This window comes from Microcaecilia unicolor, chromosome 4 (genome assembly GCF_901765095.1).
Source record: "Microcaecilia unicolor chromosome 4, aMicUni1.1, whole genome shotgun sequence".
NCBI lineage: Eukaryota > Metazoa > Chordata > Amphibia > Gymnophiona > Siphonopidae > Microcaecilia > Microcaecilia unicolor.
The window spans coordinates 353,911,091-353,928,377 of NC_044034.1; the positions used below are offsets into that span (position 1 = coordinate 353,911,091).

General features: G+C 45.0%; 1 protein-coding gene across 1 annotated transcript in view; it reads right to left on the reverse strand.

The window, feature by feature from the left end:
- CNKSR2 (connector enhancer of kinase suppressor of Ras 2) overlaps nt 1–17,287 on the reverse strand; it is a 659,600-nt gene that overhangs the window by 259,052 nt on the left and 383,261 nt on the right. The window contains exon 10 of the mRNA XM_030202257.1: nt 8,620–8,831. Coding sequence (XP_030058117.1) covers nt 8,620–8,831 — 212 coding nt within the window. The remainder of the gene's footprint in view (nt 1–8,619; nt 8,832–17,287) is intronic.

The window sequence follows — 17,287 nt, forward strand, 5'->3', positions numbered from 1 at the left end:
TGATTCGATTTAAATTTACTACATTGTAGCTTCATTGCATGCCCCATAGTCCTAGTATTTTTGGAAAGTGTGAACAGACGCTTCACATCTACCCAATTCAACTCCACTCATTATTTTATAGAACTCTATCATATCTCCCCTCAGCCACCTTTTTTCCAAGTTTTGTGAGTTGTGGGAAGAAGGGGAGGTGACCCCCGAGTCCCTCCAGTGGTCATCTAGTCATTTGGGGCACCTCTTGTGTGGAGTAGAGGAGTAGCCTAGTGGTTAGTACAGCAGACTTTGATCCTGGGGAAGTGGGTTCAACTCCCACTGCAGCTATTCATTATAAAAACAGGTCTAGCTCAAAATGTCATCTTTTGTGACGTCCATGTCTTAGGAACGCCCAAGTACCACCTTGAACACACCCCCTGCATGCCCCCTTGAGATTTGGACGTCCTTCTGAAGGACTTCAGAGAAAGACGTCCAAAAGGGGCTTTTGATAATACTGATTTGGACGTTTCTGTGAGATAAACGTTCAAATGCTGATTTATGCCACTTTTTGGATGTCTATCTCTTCTGAAAATGAACCTGATACCGTGTTTCCCAGAAAATAAGACACTGTCTTATATTAATTTTTGCCCCCCAAAATGCGCTAGGTCTTATTTTCAGGGGCTGTCTTATTTTTCGGGGAAACATCAGGGTTGGATCGGGGTTGGCCCGCCCGCCCTCCGTCGCTCCCGGAACTAACCTTAAACGCCTCCTTTCACCTTCGCAGCAAGCAGCAGCAGGGCAGGCCACTCCTTCCTTCCGTGTCCCGCCCTCGCCTGACGTAACGTCCGCGAGGGCAGGGCACGGAAGGAAGGAGAGGTCTGCCCTGCTGCTGCTTGCTGCGAAGGTGAAAGGAGGCATTTAAGGTTAGTTCCGGGAGTGACGGAGAGTGGGTGGAGGTGGCCTTGTCCGGCTCTCGGCGGCCCTGCTTTCAAACAAAAATTTGCTAGGTCTTACTTTCGGGGGAGGCCTTATATCTACCAATTCAGGAAAACCTCTACTAGGTCTTATTTTCGAGGGATGTCTTACTTTCGGGGAAACAGGGTAGTAACATAGGGGCCCTTTTACAAAGGCACGAAAGGACTTACATGTGTACAGTGTGTGTCAAATTGGCATTACCGCCTGGCTAGCGTGTGCACCTGGTGGTAATTCGGAGTTTGGTGTGTGCTGAAAACACGTGGTAGAAAATAATTTTCTATTTTCTACCGCAGGGGTATTCCTGGCAGAAATCAGCAGCTGGAGAGCACTGGACGGTTACCACGCGGGTAACGTGTGAGCCCTTACTGCTATCTCAATGGATGGCGTTAAGGGCTCAGGCCATAAATAGACGCACGCTGGTTTTAATTTTGCCGCACGTCCATTTCCCGGCACCAACCCCCCCCCCCCCCACCCCCTTTTTTCCAGATGTGGAAGAGAAATGGTCCAGCGTGAGTCCAAGAATCAAAAAACAAAGCAGGGGATCCCTCTACGGCAAAGGAACACAGCAGGCAAAAGCAGAGGCTGACCAAAGACAAATCCACCACTGGAGATAAAGTCCAACGGTCTTTATTTAGGGCAAATCAAAAAAGGACCCGACACAGTGGTGGATTTGTCTTTGGGGGGGGGGCACGGATGATGCTGCACCCAGGGTAGGGGGAGTATGCAGCGGCGAACCGCCCTGGGTGGCAGCCGACCAAGGAACGCCACTGCCGCCTTTGAGAGTACAATCTAGTCAGCTTACAATCGGATTATAATGCGATCAAACATAAAGACACAAAGAAAACAGTGATGGAAGGGGGGGGGGTACAACTCCATTGTAAATAAGACAGAAAGGGAGGTACACACGAAAGGGGAGTTTACTGTCTTTCAATTTTCATTTGGCCGCATGTCCATTTTTGGCAAAAAAGGCCTTTTTTACAGGCATGCTAAAAAATGGATCAGAATGCGCCCAAAACCCACGCCTACATTATCGCAAACCATTTTTCACCGCACCTTAGTAAAAGGACCCCTGAACTGGTTATTACTCTATTTACCATTAACTTTCTCTTTGCTTCATGTACAATTTCTCATTCATAATAGATTTTCTAAATGTTAAACATCCACAATTATCCCAGTATGTTTATGATACTGTACTGTACAATTGGATTATTACAACAAATTATTTTCTTATGCATTATTCGTTGTTATGTAACCTATACTGTTTTTTGTAAGCCACATTGAACTCAAACTTGTTTGAGATAGTGTGGGATATAAATATCATAAATAAATAAATCAACGAAGTACTGAGTTAACCCAGTAAATGGGTAAACCCTACAGAATTCTTTTGCTCCACTACAGCACTGTGATGCTCCTGAAAATAAAACTGAGGCGGAAGAGAAAGAAAAAGCAAAGAAGGTGGAACAAAAAGATATGAAGGTACCCAAAGAGAAAAGACACCCCCAAATCACTAAAACCAAAACACATACTTGGAAATATAGATGGAAAGTGATGACCACAAATGCTCACAGTCTAAGCAATAAAGTTCAGGACCTTCATGCCCTAATCTTGGAGGCAGACTTGGACATAGTTGCAATCACAGAGACATGGCTCAATGGTTCCCATGAATGGGATGCAAACATACCAGGCTATAATCTTTTTAGGAAGGATAGAGAGGGGCGTAAAGGTGGAGGAGTAGCTCTGTATGTGAGAAATGATATCGCAGCGACTGAAATGACAGGGAACTGGGGAAAGGAAGAAGCGATAAAACCTCTGTCCATGTGGGTGTTGTCTACAGACCTCCGACACAATTGGAGGACCTAGATAAAGATTTGATCGCTGATATTCAAAAGTTGGGGAAGAAAAGAGAGGTGCTGTTGTTGGGAGATTTCAATCTGCCGGATGTAGATTGGACGGTTCCGTCTGCGGAATCGGAAAGAAGTAGAGAGATCGTGGATGCTTTTCAAAGTGCTTTGCTCAGACAAATGGTGTCAGAATCCACGAGGGAGGGAGCGACGCTAGATCTGGTACTCACAAATGGGGATAATGTGTCAAATGTCCGAGTGGGTGCCCACCTGGGCAGCAGTGACCATCAAACGGTTTGGTTTGATATGACGGCTGAAGAGGAGGGTGGCCACTCAAAACTCAAAGTCCTGGATTTCAAACATGCTGACTTTAGTAAAATGGGGGAATACCTGAGGAAGGAGCTGATGGGATGGGAGGAAATACAAGAAGTGGAAGGACAGTGGTCCAGACTGAAAGAAGCTATAAATAGGGCCACAAACCTTTAAGTAAGGAAAGTAAATAAAAGCAAGAGAAAAAGGAAACCGATATGGTTCTCCAAGCAAGTGGCTGAGAAAATAAAGGCTAAAGAGTTGGCGTTCCAGAAATACAAAAAAACTCATGAAAAGGGACACGAGGAGGAATACCGGATGAAACTGAAAGAAGCCAAGAGAGAGATACGACTGGCGAAAGCGCAAACGGAAGAACAAATGGCTAGAAATGTGAGGAGGGGTGGCAAAATTTTCTTCAGGTATATTAGTGAAAGGAAAATGACTAAAAAGGGAATTGTGAGACTAAAAGATACTGCGAACCGCTATGTGGATAATGATGAAGAAAAAGCAAATTTGCTAAATAGATACTTTTGTTCTGTTTTCACTGAAGAAAATCCTGGAGAAGGACCACGATGGACTGCAAAAAGTACAAATGAGATTGAAGTGGATAGAGCACCGTTCACGGAAGAGAGTGTGTATGAACAACTTGAAAAGCTAAAGGTGGAGAAAGCCATGGGGCCGGATGGGATCCACCCTAGGATATTGAGGGAGCTCAGAGAGGTTCTGGCGGGTCCTCTTAAAGATTTGTTTAATAAATCCTTGGAGATGGGAGAGGTTCCGAGGGATTGGAGATCAGCGGATGTGGTCCCTCTTCACAAAAGTGGTGATAGGGAAGAAGCTGGAAACTACAGGCTGGTAAGCCTCACTTTGGTTATTAGAAAAGTAATGGAAGCGATGCTGAAGGAAAGGATAGTGAATTTCCTGGAAGCCAATAAGTTGCAAGATCCGAGACAACATGGATTTACCAAAGGGAAATCGTGCCAAACGAACCTCACTGAGTTCTTTGATTGGGTGACAGGAGAATTGAATCAGGGACGAGCTATGGACGTAATCTACTTAGATTTCAGCAAAGCTTTTGACACGGTTCCCCACAGGAGGCTCTTAAATAAACTGGATGGGCTGAAGATAGGACCCGAAGTGGTGAACTGGATTAGGAACTGGTTGACGGACAGACGCCAGAGGGTGGTGGTGAATGGAATTTGCTCGGAGGAGCGAAAGGTAAGTAGTGGAGTGCCTCAAGGATCGGTGCTGGGGCCGATTCTGTTCAATATATTTGTGAGTGACATTGCCGAAGGGTTAGAAGGTAAAGTTTGCCTATTTGCGGATGATACTAAGATCTGTAACAGAGTGGACACCACGGAGGGAGTGGAAAACATGAAAAAGGACCTACGGAAGCTAGAAGAATGGTCTAAGGTTTGGCAATTAAAATTCAATGCGAAGAAATGCAAAGTGATGCACTTAGGAAGTAGAAATCCACGGGAGACGTATGTGTTAGGCGGGGAGAGTCTGATAGGTACGGGCAGAGAGAGGGATCTTGGGGTGATAGTATCTGAGGATTTGAAGGCGACGAAACAGTGTGACAAGGCAGTGGCCGTAGCTAGAAGGTTGTTAGGCTGTATAAAGAGAGGTGTGACCAGCAGAAGAAAGGGGGTGTTGATGCCCCTGTATAAGTCGTTGGTGAGGCCCCACCTGGAGTATTGTGTTCAGTTTTGGAGGCCGTATCTTGTTAAGGATGTAAAAAGAATTGAAGCGGTGCAAAGAAAAGCTACGAGAATGGTATGGGATTTGTGTTACAAGACGTTTGAGGAGAGACTTGCTGAACTAAACATGTATACTCTGGAGGAAAGGAGAAACAGGGGTGATATGATACAGACGTTCAAATATTTGAAAGGTATTAATCCGCAAACGAACCTTTTCCGGAGATGGGAAGGTGGTAGAACGAGAGGACATGAAATGAGATTGAAGGGGGGCAGACTCAAGAAAAATGTCAGGAAGTAATTTTTCACGGAGAGAGTAGTGGATGCTTGGAATGCCCTCCCGCGGGAGGTGGTGGAAATGAAAACGGTAACAGAATTCAAACACGCGTGGGATAAGCATAAAGGAATCCTGTGCCGAAGGAATGGATCCTCAGGAGCTTAGTCAAGATCGGGAGGCGGGGCTGGTGGTTGGGAGGCGGGGATAGGGCTGGGCAGACTTATACGGTCTGTGCCAGAGCCGGTGGTTGGGAGGCAGGGCTGGTGGTGGGGAGGTGAGGATAGTGCTGGGCAGACTTATACGGTCTGTGCCTGTGCCAGAGCCGGTGGTTGGGAGGTGGGGCTGGTGGTTGGGAGGCGGGGATAGTGCGGGGCAGACTTATACGGTCTGTGCCAGAGCCGGTGGTGGGAGGCGGGGCTGGTGGTTAGGAGGCGGGGATAGTGCTGGGCAGACTTATACGGTCTGTGCCCTGAAGAGCACAGGTACAAATCAAAGTAGGGTATACACAAAAAACAGCAAATATGAGTTATCTTGTTGGGCAGACTGGATGGACCGTGCAGGTCTTTTTCTGCCGTCATCTACTATGTTACTATGTTACTATGTAAATGGTCTCGCCTAACACTTGTTTGCTGACCCTTATTTTTACGCATTCTGCTTTGCTCACGAAGGAAAATACTGCATACTAACCATCATTTTAGTTTTATATTATTTTGTTTAAAAGCACAAAATCCCTCCCAACTCTTGTGCGTCTCTGGCATGATTCCTGTGGACACAGTGGTATTTTTTCTGGATATCTGTGGCTTAAGGTACAACGCATTCTGCAATAGAAAGGTTTATTGGATTTAGTCTTGCTCAAGACAGTAACGGAAGAGAATTGTATATAACCTTTAAGATAAATAATAAAAGAAACCTCAACTGCCCAGGAAGCCTACAAAGATGGTTTTCCACTTTGGGCTGTTATCACAGGTTTCATATAAAGCCCCGAAAAAAGCCACAACAGAAAACAACTCCCTTATAGGAAGAAAAAACTGCTGTAACAAGAAAACGCTTCGAAAGTGCCAAACCCTTCCGAGAAAAGTTGCATTGGCTCCCAATCAAAGAACGGATCATCTTCAAAATCTGCACCTTAGTCCACAAAATCATATATGGCGTAGTCCCAGAATACATGACAGACCTTATAGACTTACCAATAAGAAACAAAGTCAGATCGTCAAGATCCTACCTTAAACCTACACTACCCAAATTGCAAAGGAATGAAATACAAAACAACTTACGCAGCCGGCTTCTCCTACATAAGCGCACAACTATGGAATGGGCTCCCAAAAGCTGTGAAAACAATCCACGACCACTTGAACTTCAGGAAATCACTAAAAACCAACCTCTTCAACAAGGCCTACCCCAACGACCCCACGTAACCCTCTTCACCTACCAACAAAGCATGACTATGATCGAACAGGACATCACGCAATCTTCATCCATTCCGACCCTCCACTTATACCTCATACGATCACTATACAACTTTGTATTTGTTATCCACCGACTGGGCAAACGTCTTTGACGGTACTATGTAAGTCACATTGAGTCTGCAAATAGGTAGGAAAATGTGGGGTACAAATGCAATAAATAAATAAATAAAACAGGGCATATATCTCAATCCTAATCAATGAACAATTCTCTTCTCAATTAGGGGAATGTTTACTAAGGTGCGTTAACGTTTTTAACATGCCTTTAAATTTAAGGTGCACTAAACGCTAATGCACCTATACATTTCTATGGGCGCATTAGCATTTAACGCATGTAAACCATTTACGTGCGTTAAAAACGCTAATGCGCCCATAGCTCCGCTTAGTAAACCTAGCCCTTAGTGTCTCTAAGTAGCTGAAAAAAAACAAAAAGCCCTAATTGGAAGACCATCTTTGTAGGCTTCCTGGGCAGTTGAGGTTTCTTTTGTTATTTATTTTATTTATTTATTTATTAGGATTTATTTACCGTCTTTTTGAAGGAATTCACTCAAGGCGGTGTACATTAAGAATAGATCAAACATGAGCAATATTCAGGAAATCTTGACTGCCCCAACTTGACATTTCGTCCTTTAAATTGTAAGCTCCTTCGAGCAGGGACTGTCCTTCTATGTTAAACAGTACAGCGCTGCGTAACCCTAGTAGCGCTCTAGAAATGTTAAGTAGTAGTAGTAGCAATAGGCACAGCAGTATAAATGTTCAACTAATAATAAAAAAGAATGGCATAGTATACTACTTACAATGTCAACACAATACGTAATTGAACATTTTAATTGATAGTGAAGGGTATAAGAAAAGATGGAACATATAGTAGATGGGAAAGGGAAATGGGACTTGATATACTGCCTTTCTGAGGTTTTTGCAACTACATTCAAAGAGGTTTACATATATTCAGGTACTTATTTTGTACCAGGGGCAACGGAGGGTTAAGTGACTTGCCCAGAGTCACAAGGAGCTGCAGTGGGAATCAAATTCAGTTCCCCAGGATCAAAGTGCCTTCACTAACCACTAGGCTACTCCTCCACTCATTCTACCAATAAGAGCTAACCTCATCAGTGATGTCACAATGGCTTCACTGCCCAATACTTGGCTCACTTCTGATATTGTCATGTCATAAGGGAAAGGGGGAAAGGGAAATGGGACTTGATATACCGCCTTTCTGAGGTTTTTGCAACTACATTTAAAGCAGTTTACATATATACAGGTACTTATTTTGTACCTGGGGCAATGGAGGGTTAAGTGACTTGTCCAGAGTCACAAGCAGCTGCAGTGGGAATTGAACTCAGTTCCCCAGGATCAAAGTCCACTGCACTAACCACTAGGCTACTCCTCCACTAGCAACATTCCATGTAGAAGCCTTGCAGATCAGCAATGTGGTCGCGGCAGGCTTCTGTTTCTGTCAGTCTGACGTCCTGCACGTCAGACTCACAGAAACAGAAGCCTGCGCAGCCGCGTTGCTGATCTGCAAGGGCAGGCTTCTACGTGGAATGTTGCTAGTGGAATAGCAACATTCCATGTAGAATCTCAAATAGGGAAAGGGAAATGGGACTTGATATATTGCCTTTCTGTGGTATTTTGCAACTACATTCAAAGCAGTTTACATATATACAGGTACTTATTTTGTACCTGGGGCAATGGAGGGTTAAGTGACTTGCCCAGAGTCACAAGGAGCTGCAGTGGGAACTGAACTCAGTTTCCCAGGATCAAAGTTCATTGCACTAACCACTAGGCTACTCCTCCACTCCAGTCCACTACACTAACCACTAGGCTACTCCTCCATGCCAATACATGGTAAGAGAGTAAGAGGAGTTAGAAAGTAAGGGAACTAATTTAAAGAAGGTTCCACATGAGGTCAGAGAGGTGATGAAATGTTATCTCAGCTAGGGTAGGAGTGGATAAACACGTCCAATTTATCTTAATGGTAATATACAGTTCTCTTCCGTTACTGTCTTGAACACAAATATTTTGCTGATATATCTTTGGTTATTTTTGCTTTCCGGTATTTGATATCTTGAATTGTTTTTAGTTACCATATGTTGGTGTGCTCTCCCGTTTCCCTGAGATGCTTGTCCTTCCTTTCTCGTATTCATAGCAGTACAAAATTGCATCTTCCTCAACCACGTTAAAGCGCTTCCGATACTCCTGGTCAAGGAAGGAGTTAGGAGACTCGGATCCTTTGGAGACTGGCTTACTCATTAAGTGTCGGCTGAGATCTTCAGAGGGAAGATTTCCCTTTTCATCCCTAGTGGAAACAAGGGAGGGGGACACAGAGTGTGAAGAGATGGAAAAGAAATGACAGCTTTTCAGAGGTAACGCATTCACAATCTCAGGAGTCCTTTTACTAAAGTGCGTTGAAAAATGGGCTGCGATAGTGTAGGCGCATGTTTTGGGCGCGCGCAGATGCATTTCTCAGCGAGCCTGTAAAAGAAATGCCTTAAAAAAAATTTTTTGCTGAAAATGGATGTGCGGCAAAATTAAAATTGGTGCGCTTCCATTTTGGGTCTGAGACCTTACCGCCACCCCATTGACTTAGCAGTAAGGTCTCACTCAGTAACTGTGCGGTAATCATCTATGCCCGTAGAATGACGATTACTGCCCGGTTTCCGCTGCGCGTCAGAAAATAACAATTATTTTCCAATGCAGGTATAAAAAGAAATTACCACCCGGGACACGTGGTAGCCGGGTGGTAATTCGGAATTGACGTACGTTGGGCATGCATAGGCGCCCTACATGGCTTAGTACAAGGGCTCCTCATCCGTTAAATCAGCAAACAGATCAGATTTTTTTTTTTTGTGGCCACTAGTGAAGGAGTTCGATAAAGTTACGTAAGGGCCCTTTTACTAAGCTGCAGTAAAAAGTGGCCGGTGGTAGTTTGGACACGTGAAATTAGCGTGCGCCAGGGGCGTAGCTACATGGAGGCCTGGGTCCCCGTAGATTTGGCCCTGGACCCCCCTGCCAACGACCCTCTCGACTACCCCTCTCTCGCCGTGAACCTGCCGTCTGCTACCTTTGCTGGTGGGGGACCCCAACCCCCGCCAGCCGAGGTCCTCTTCTTCTTTCGTTCTGTTTCTGAGTCTGACATCCTGCATGATGTGAAGAAAGAAGAGGACCTCGGCTGGCGGGGGTTGGGGTCCCCCGCCAGCAAAGGTAGGTGACGGTTGGTTGGCGGCGAGAGGGGGTTCGAGAGGGCTGTCGGCGGGGGGGGGGGGGGGGGGGGGTCAAAGTTGTTGGTGGTGGCGGTGGGGTCGGCAATGGTGGGGGGTGGTGGTGGTAGTGGGGGGGGGGGGGTTGGCGGGGCCGGGAGGGGGCTAAAAAGTGTCCCCTCATCTCGGACCCCTCCCGTCGAAGTCTGGCTATGCCCCTGGCTTGCGCTGGGCCAATTTTTACCATGGCTGGGAAAAAAGGCTTTTTTTTAAAATGGGGCAGTAAATGTCTGTGAACTAAAATCAAAAGTAGCGCATGGCTGTGCCTGAGCCCTTACCACCACCCATTGACCTAGCAGTAAGGGCTCAAAGGCTAACCGCAAGGTAATCACGCAGCGCATGCCAACGCAGTCACATTGCCGATTACCCCCGGGAACGCACCCCGCTGTAGAAAATAGAAAAAATATTTACTACAATTGGAAACAGCGTGCACCAACTTCAAAATTACCGCCAGGGTGCCCGGGCTACCCCAGTGGTAGTGTTGATTTGGCGCAATGCTACCCATGCGTTAGCTGCTTAGTAAAAGGGCCCTTGAGTGTTTCAAGATAACAGTCAAGGAAGAGCTGGTGGCCTCACTCTTGAGGTCATCAAACATTTGTTATGTGAATAACTACCTTAAATCTCAGCTATAACAAATTTCTTTTTCTAAAAAGATCATTTATTCAACACAAAAGAGAACAAAAAACAGAAACAAGACCTATTAACAATAGATTTATCACAATATTTAATAAGAACATTGTAGATATCTGGAAAAACAGGATGGCAAAGGCACACTCAGGGACTAGGTTGAGAACCATCAACCAAGAAGTGAAAGGCTTTCAAACCCTTGAACCATCCAGCTTCCAAATCTTGTAAGTTACTTAAGGATGCATGCACTCCCTGTAGAGATAGGAAGAGTACAGAGTATTGGGAATCCAAAAATAAATTATGCAAACTAATCAGTTTAATGAGGTTCATTATTGCTCAAGTAGCAAATATCCTTTAATATTCTGGGCTCAGGTATTCAACTATCTCCTCTAAACACACTAAGAACATAGGATGTGTCACACCGGGTCAGACCAAAGGTCTATCAAGCCACACATCCTGTCTCCAACAGTGGCCAATCCAGATATTAAGTATCTGGCAGCTCCCAAGATAAAGATTAATTTTTTATTGTTCAGTGGAGGAGTAGCCTAGGGGTTAGAGCACTAGACTGACAATCAGTAACAGCCAGGTTCAAATCCTGCTGCTGCTCCTTGTGATTTTGGGAAAGTCGCTTAACACTCTACCAGCGGCATAATCGAATGAGAAGGACGCCCATCTTCTGACATAAATCGGGAGATGGGCGTCCTTCTCTCAGGGTCACCCAAATTGGCATAATCGAAAGCTGAATTTGGGCGTCCTCAACTGCTTTCCATCACGGGGATGAGCAAAGTTCACGGGGGCGTGTCGACAGTGTACCGAAGGCAGGACGGAGGCATGGTTAAGAGATGGGCATCCTCGGCCGATAATGGAAAAAAAAGAAGGGCGTCCCTGACGAGCATTTGGCCGACTTTACTTGGTCCAATTTTTTTCACGGCCAAGCCTTGAAAAGGTGCTTGAATTGACCAGATGACCACCGGAGGGAATGGGGGATGATCTCCCATTACTCACCCAGTGGCCACCAACCCCCTCCCACCCAAAAAAAATTAAAAAACATTTTTATCTAGCCTCTATGCCAGCCTCAAATGTCACACCCAGCTCCATCACAGCAGTATGCAGGTCCCTGGAGCAGTTTTAGTGGGTACTGCAGTGCACTTCAGGCAGGCAGACCCAGGCCCATCCCCCCTACCTGTTTTACACTTGTGGTGGTAAATGTGAGCCCTCCAAAACCCACCCGAAACCCACTGTGCCCACATGTAGGTGTCCCCCTTCACCCCTTAGGGCTATGGTAGTGGTGTACAGTTGTGGGGAGTGGCGTTGAGATTTGGGCGTCCCCAACCGTATTATCGAAACAAAAGATGGACGCCCATCTTGTTTCGATAATACGGGATGCCCCGCCCCTTCGCGGGGACGTCCTCAGAGATGGGCGCCCTTAGAGATGGGTGTCCCCGTTTGAAAATGCCCCTCCTCATCTCAGGTACAACTTTAGGGGCCCTTTTACGAAGCAGTGGTAAGCCCCGAAGCCCTGCATTAGTCCCCTCCCCCAGCACGCTACAACTTTTGTAGCACTGGTGTGTATCTGGCAGTAATCAGACAGTGGCATGTGCTGCCCGGTTACCACCAAGCAGTTCACTTGCCGTACGGCCATTTCTTTAAGAAAAGGGAAACCTGCCTTTTACCTGTTGCGGTAAAAAGGGGCCTCGATGCACGTCAAAAGCGCGCGCTGACGCCAGAACAGGCCCCCTTTTGCTGCAGTTTCGTAAAAGGACCCCGTAGATTGTAAACCCTTTGGGGACATGGAAATAAATACTGTACCTGAATGTAGCCCACCTTGAGCTACTACTGAAAAAGGTGTGAGCTAAATCCAAATAATATCCAGAGATAGATAGGCGCCTACTTGGCTAATTATGAATTATGACTTTTCCTCCAGGAACTAGTTTAAACTCTTTTAAACCCAGCTATGCTAACTGCCTTGGCCACATCTTACAGCAACAAATTCCACAACCTAACAGTATGCAGAATGATAAAATATTTGCTCCTATATTTTTTAAACATATTCCCCTGGATTCTACATAGCGTGACTTAAGTTGCGCAAGCAAATCCAATCGCGGATTTGTGCATGCAACTTAATTAGTTAACAAGCCAATCAGTGCCAATAATTGACAATTAACAAGCTATTATTGACACTAATTGGCATTAATTAGAATTTATGCGCAGAACTTAGTCACGTGGATAGGTGCTTGGTGTATTCTGTAAACTGCGTGGAAATTTAGGCTGATTCTATAAAGAACGTCTATATTTAGGCGTACTTTATAGTATATGGCACTGATTTTTTTAGGCAAGATATATAGAATCTAGTCCACGACCTATTAATTTCACAGAGTATACTCTTGTCTTAGAACTATTTGACAGAGTAAACAACATTTCTCTATTTATGGATTCCACTTCACTCATGATCTTACAGACTTCCATCATGTTTCCTCTCAACCATCTGTTCTCCAAGTTGAAGAGCTCCATCCCCCTTTCCGTTTTGGTTGCCGTTCTCTGTACCTTTTCTAGTTCTGCTGTGTCTGTTTTCAGGTGGGAAAACCACAACTGCACATAACACTCAGGGCACAGTCAAACCATGGACCAAGAAGGAGGCATTACAGTATTCTCCATTTGACTTTCCCTCCGTTTCCGAATAATTTCCTAGCATTCTATTTGCTTTTATTAACAACACTGTATATCTATAGTTTGGATTATTTTTTCCTTTATGTTCCACTTTGTACTCAATCACATTAAATTTTATTTATTTAAAGGGAAATTCTATTAACATAAGAATAGCCATACTGGGTCAGACCAATGGTCAACCTAGCCCAGTGTCCTTCTTCCGACAATGGCCAATCCAGGTCACAAATATCTGGCAGAAAACCTAAGAATAGCATGATTCCGGAATCCCAAAGAGACGCAAGATTCATGCTACTGATCCTAGGGACAAGTGTCTTCTCCCATGTCCATTTCAATAACGGACTATGGACTTTTCCTCCAGGGACTTGTCCAAACCTTTTTAAAACCCAGATACGCTAACCGCTGTTGCCACATCCTCCGGGAGCGAGTTCCAGAGCTTAATCATTCCTTGAGTGAAAATTTTTTACCTCCTATTTGTTTTAAAGTATTTTCATATAATTTCATTGAGTGTCTCCTGGTTTTGTACTTTTTGAAAGAGTGAAAAATCGATTCACTTCCACCTGTTCTACACCATACAGGATTTTATAGACCTCAATCACATTCCCTCTCAGCTGTCTCTTTTTCAAGCTGAAGAGTCCTAACTTCTTTAACCTTTCCTCATACATAAGGAGTTCTATCCCCTTTATCATTTTGGTCACTCTTCATTGAATCTTTTCTAATTCCGAAATATCTTTTTTGAGATACGGCGACCAGAACTGAACGCAGTACTCAAGATGAGGTCGCACCATAGAGTGATACAGAGGCATTATAACATTTGTGGTCTTATTTTGCATCCCGTTCCTAATAATTCCTAGCATCCTGTTTGCTTTTTGGCAGGCACCTTACACTGGGCAGAAGATTTCAATGTATCATTTACAACGACTCCTAAGTTGGACCCTAGCATCAGACCTGTTTTAGGTCTTAGTGGTCATTTTAGACCCTGGTGGCCATAAAACAGAAATGACTAGGCATTGCTCCCAGTCTACTAGACACCAGAGACCTCCCAGTAGTCCAGGGACTAAGTCGGTGGGGGGTTAGGGGGGGTGAACCTTGTGGCCCAATATCTATTTTTGAAGGTCTTGGGCTCCTGGGCGGGGGAAGATTTCTGAGGAAGGCTAGCACATGTCAGACTCATGCTCATATGTGGGGGGTCTCCGTGGGGGGTGGGTGGGGTGGAATTGAATTTGTTGAAGCTTGTTGGGATCTGGGTAATGGTGGGGAGGATGGTTGTGGAAGCCTTTCAGGGTCGGGTGATGGTGGTGGGTGAGACTGTGGAAGCCTTCTGGTGGACTGGTGATGGTGGGGAGGTTAGTGAATGGTGTTGAGGAAGGGTAGGGATGCTGGCAATGAGTTACGGCTGTGACAGGGGGTGCAACGATGCTGGGATTGGGGAGTAGTAATTTTAGAAAGCTGCTCATGTTTTTTTCCCCAGTCCACTTTTCTAAAATGCTGCTCCCTCTGGACATGGAGGGGCTGGGGTGTGTAGCCTTGCTCCTCTTTCGGAGCTCCACATGTCCCCTTTCTAAAATTCCACTCTAAGAGGCAGATGCATCAACCAAACGTTAAAAAATCTAAATCGTTAAAGTCCCTAATGATTTTAAAAAAACGAAGAATGCACCAAAAAAAAAAGTCACACATGCTCAGATCGGTATTGAAACGTACAATGTATCAAAGAATCACAATACACGTCGGTAATCGGCCCCTAAATCATGCGCAGAGCAGCCAAGCGTTTTGCTGGCTGCTCTGCGCATGCTGCAAACGTCAAAACAAACAAAAAAGCCACAACACATACACGTGCCTACCCGGTCAGCAAAATACAAAAACAAAGGAGCAGGAGGGGGCAAGGGCGCTCGTCCGGAGCGTCCTGTATGGACGGCCTTGCCCCCCCCCCCCCCCCGCTGCTCCCCACTTTCCGCCGCTTCCCCCCCCCCCCCCCACGAAAAAGCAAAATTCTAGCAGCCCCGGTCCCCCTCCCTTCCTGTTCTTCTGTTTTGCAAAAGCTAACTCCGCCTCCCATCATTCTTCCGCCCCCGTGCCCCGCCCCCGCTGCCCCCCCTGAGGTCGACTGCGCCGCTCCCCCCCTCCACCGAGACCCCCCTCCCTATTACCGACCCGAGCAGCGCCTCTCACCTCTTTCTGAAGCGCTGCACACGGGCAGGAAGATCTGTTGTGTTGGTCACAGAGTCTCCATGACGTCTCTTCTTCCCTGGCCTAGGCCCGCCTCCTTCTGACGTAGGTTACTAGCTTCCTCGGTAAAAGCCCTTTGATGCATGCAACGGCTCAAAATTTCCTGGTTGGAGGGTCGTTAAAGGCTCATTAAGCTTTGGTGCATCTGCCTCTAAATCAACTCTCTCACCTTTTTTCACATGTCTATTAACACCTTCAAAAGAAGGTCATCAACAAAACATCTTCTTGTAACACAAGAAGTCCCAGCGCTGTTCACTATTTATGTTATGTAACATTTATATTCTGCCTAAAAAAACTCTACAGATTACAAATTACAAACATAAATCCAAACATAACATGCATAAAAATAATACTTAAAACAAAACAGTCTTCTCCCCAACCAAAACTGCTTCTCATCAAACTTTCATCAGCTTCCAAATGTTCACACAGATGCATTTTAACTGCTTCTTAAAGGTTTTAGGGGGTCTTTTACTAAGACACAGTGCCGTTTTTAGCTCATGGTAGATATTAGCTGGTGGTAAATGCTGAGATGCAAATAGGAATATTTTTTATTATTTTACTTATTATTTACTCACACCTTTTTCAGTAGTAGCTCAAGGTGAGTTACATTCAGGTGCTCTGGATATTTCTCTGTCCCAGGAGGGCTCATAATCTAAGTTTGTACCTGAGGCAATGGAGGGTTAAGTGACTTGCCCAAGATCACAAGGAACAACAGTTGGATTTGAACTGGCCACCTCTGGGTTCCTCGACCGGTGCACTAACCACTAGGCCACTCCTCCACTATAGCAACATTCCACGTAGAATGTCAAATAGTAGCAACATTCCATGTAGAATCTCAGATAATATCAACATTCCATATAGAATCTCAAATAGTAGCAACATTCCAGGTAAAATCTCAGATAGTAGCAACAGAATCTCAAATAATTTATTTGGATTTAAGCTCACACCTTTTTCAGTAGTAGCTCAAGGTGAATTACATTCAGGTACACTGGATATTTCTCTGTCCCAGGAGGGCTCACCATCTAAGTTTGTAGCTGAGGCAATGGAGGATTAAGTGACTTGCCCAAGATCACAAGGACCAGCAGTGGGATTTGAACTGGCCACCTCTGGATTTCAAGACCAGTACTCTAACCACTAGGCCACTCCTCCACTATAGCAACATTCCATGTAGAATCTCAAATAGAAGCAACAGAATTTCAAATAGTAGCAACATTCCATGTAGACCAACATTCCATGTAGATCTCAGATAATATCAACATTCCATATAGAATCTCAAATAGTAGCAACATTCCAGGTAAAATCTCAGATAGTAGCAACAGAATCTCAAATAATTTATTTGGATTTAAGCTCACACCTTTTTCAGTAGTAGCTCAAGGTGAATTACATTCAGGTACACTGGATATTTCTCTGTCCCAGGAGGGCTCACAATCTAAGTTTGTACCTAAGGCAATGGAGGATTAAGTGACTTGCCCAAGATCATAAGGAGCAGCAGCAGTGGGATTTCAACCAGCCACCTCTAGATTCCTCTGGACTGCAAGACCGGTGTTCTAACCACTAGGCCACTCCTCCACTATAGCAACATTCCATGTAGAATTTCAAATAGTAGCAACATTCCATGTAGACCAACATTCCATGTAGATCTCAGATAATATCAACATTCCATATAGAATCTCAAATAGTAGCAACATTCCAGGTAAAATCTCAGATAGTAGCAACAGAATCTCAAATAATTTATTTGGATTTAAGCTCACACCTTTTTCAGTAGTAGCTCAAGGTGAATTACATTCAGGTACACTGGATATTTCTCTGTCCCAGGAGGGCTCACAATCTAAGTTTGTACCTAAGGCAATGGAGGATTAAGTGACTTGCCCAAGATCATAAGGAGCAGCAGCAGTGGGATTTCAACCAGCCACCTCTAGATTCCTCTGGACTGCAAGACCGGTGTTCTAACCACTAGGCCACTCCTCCACTATAGCAA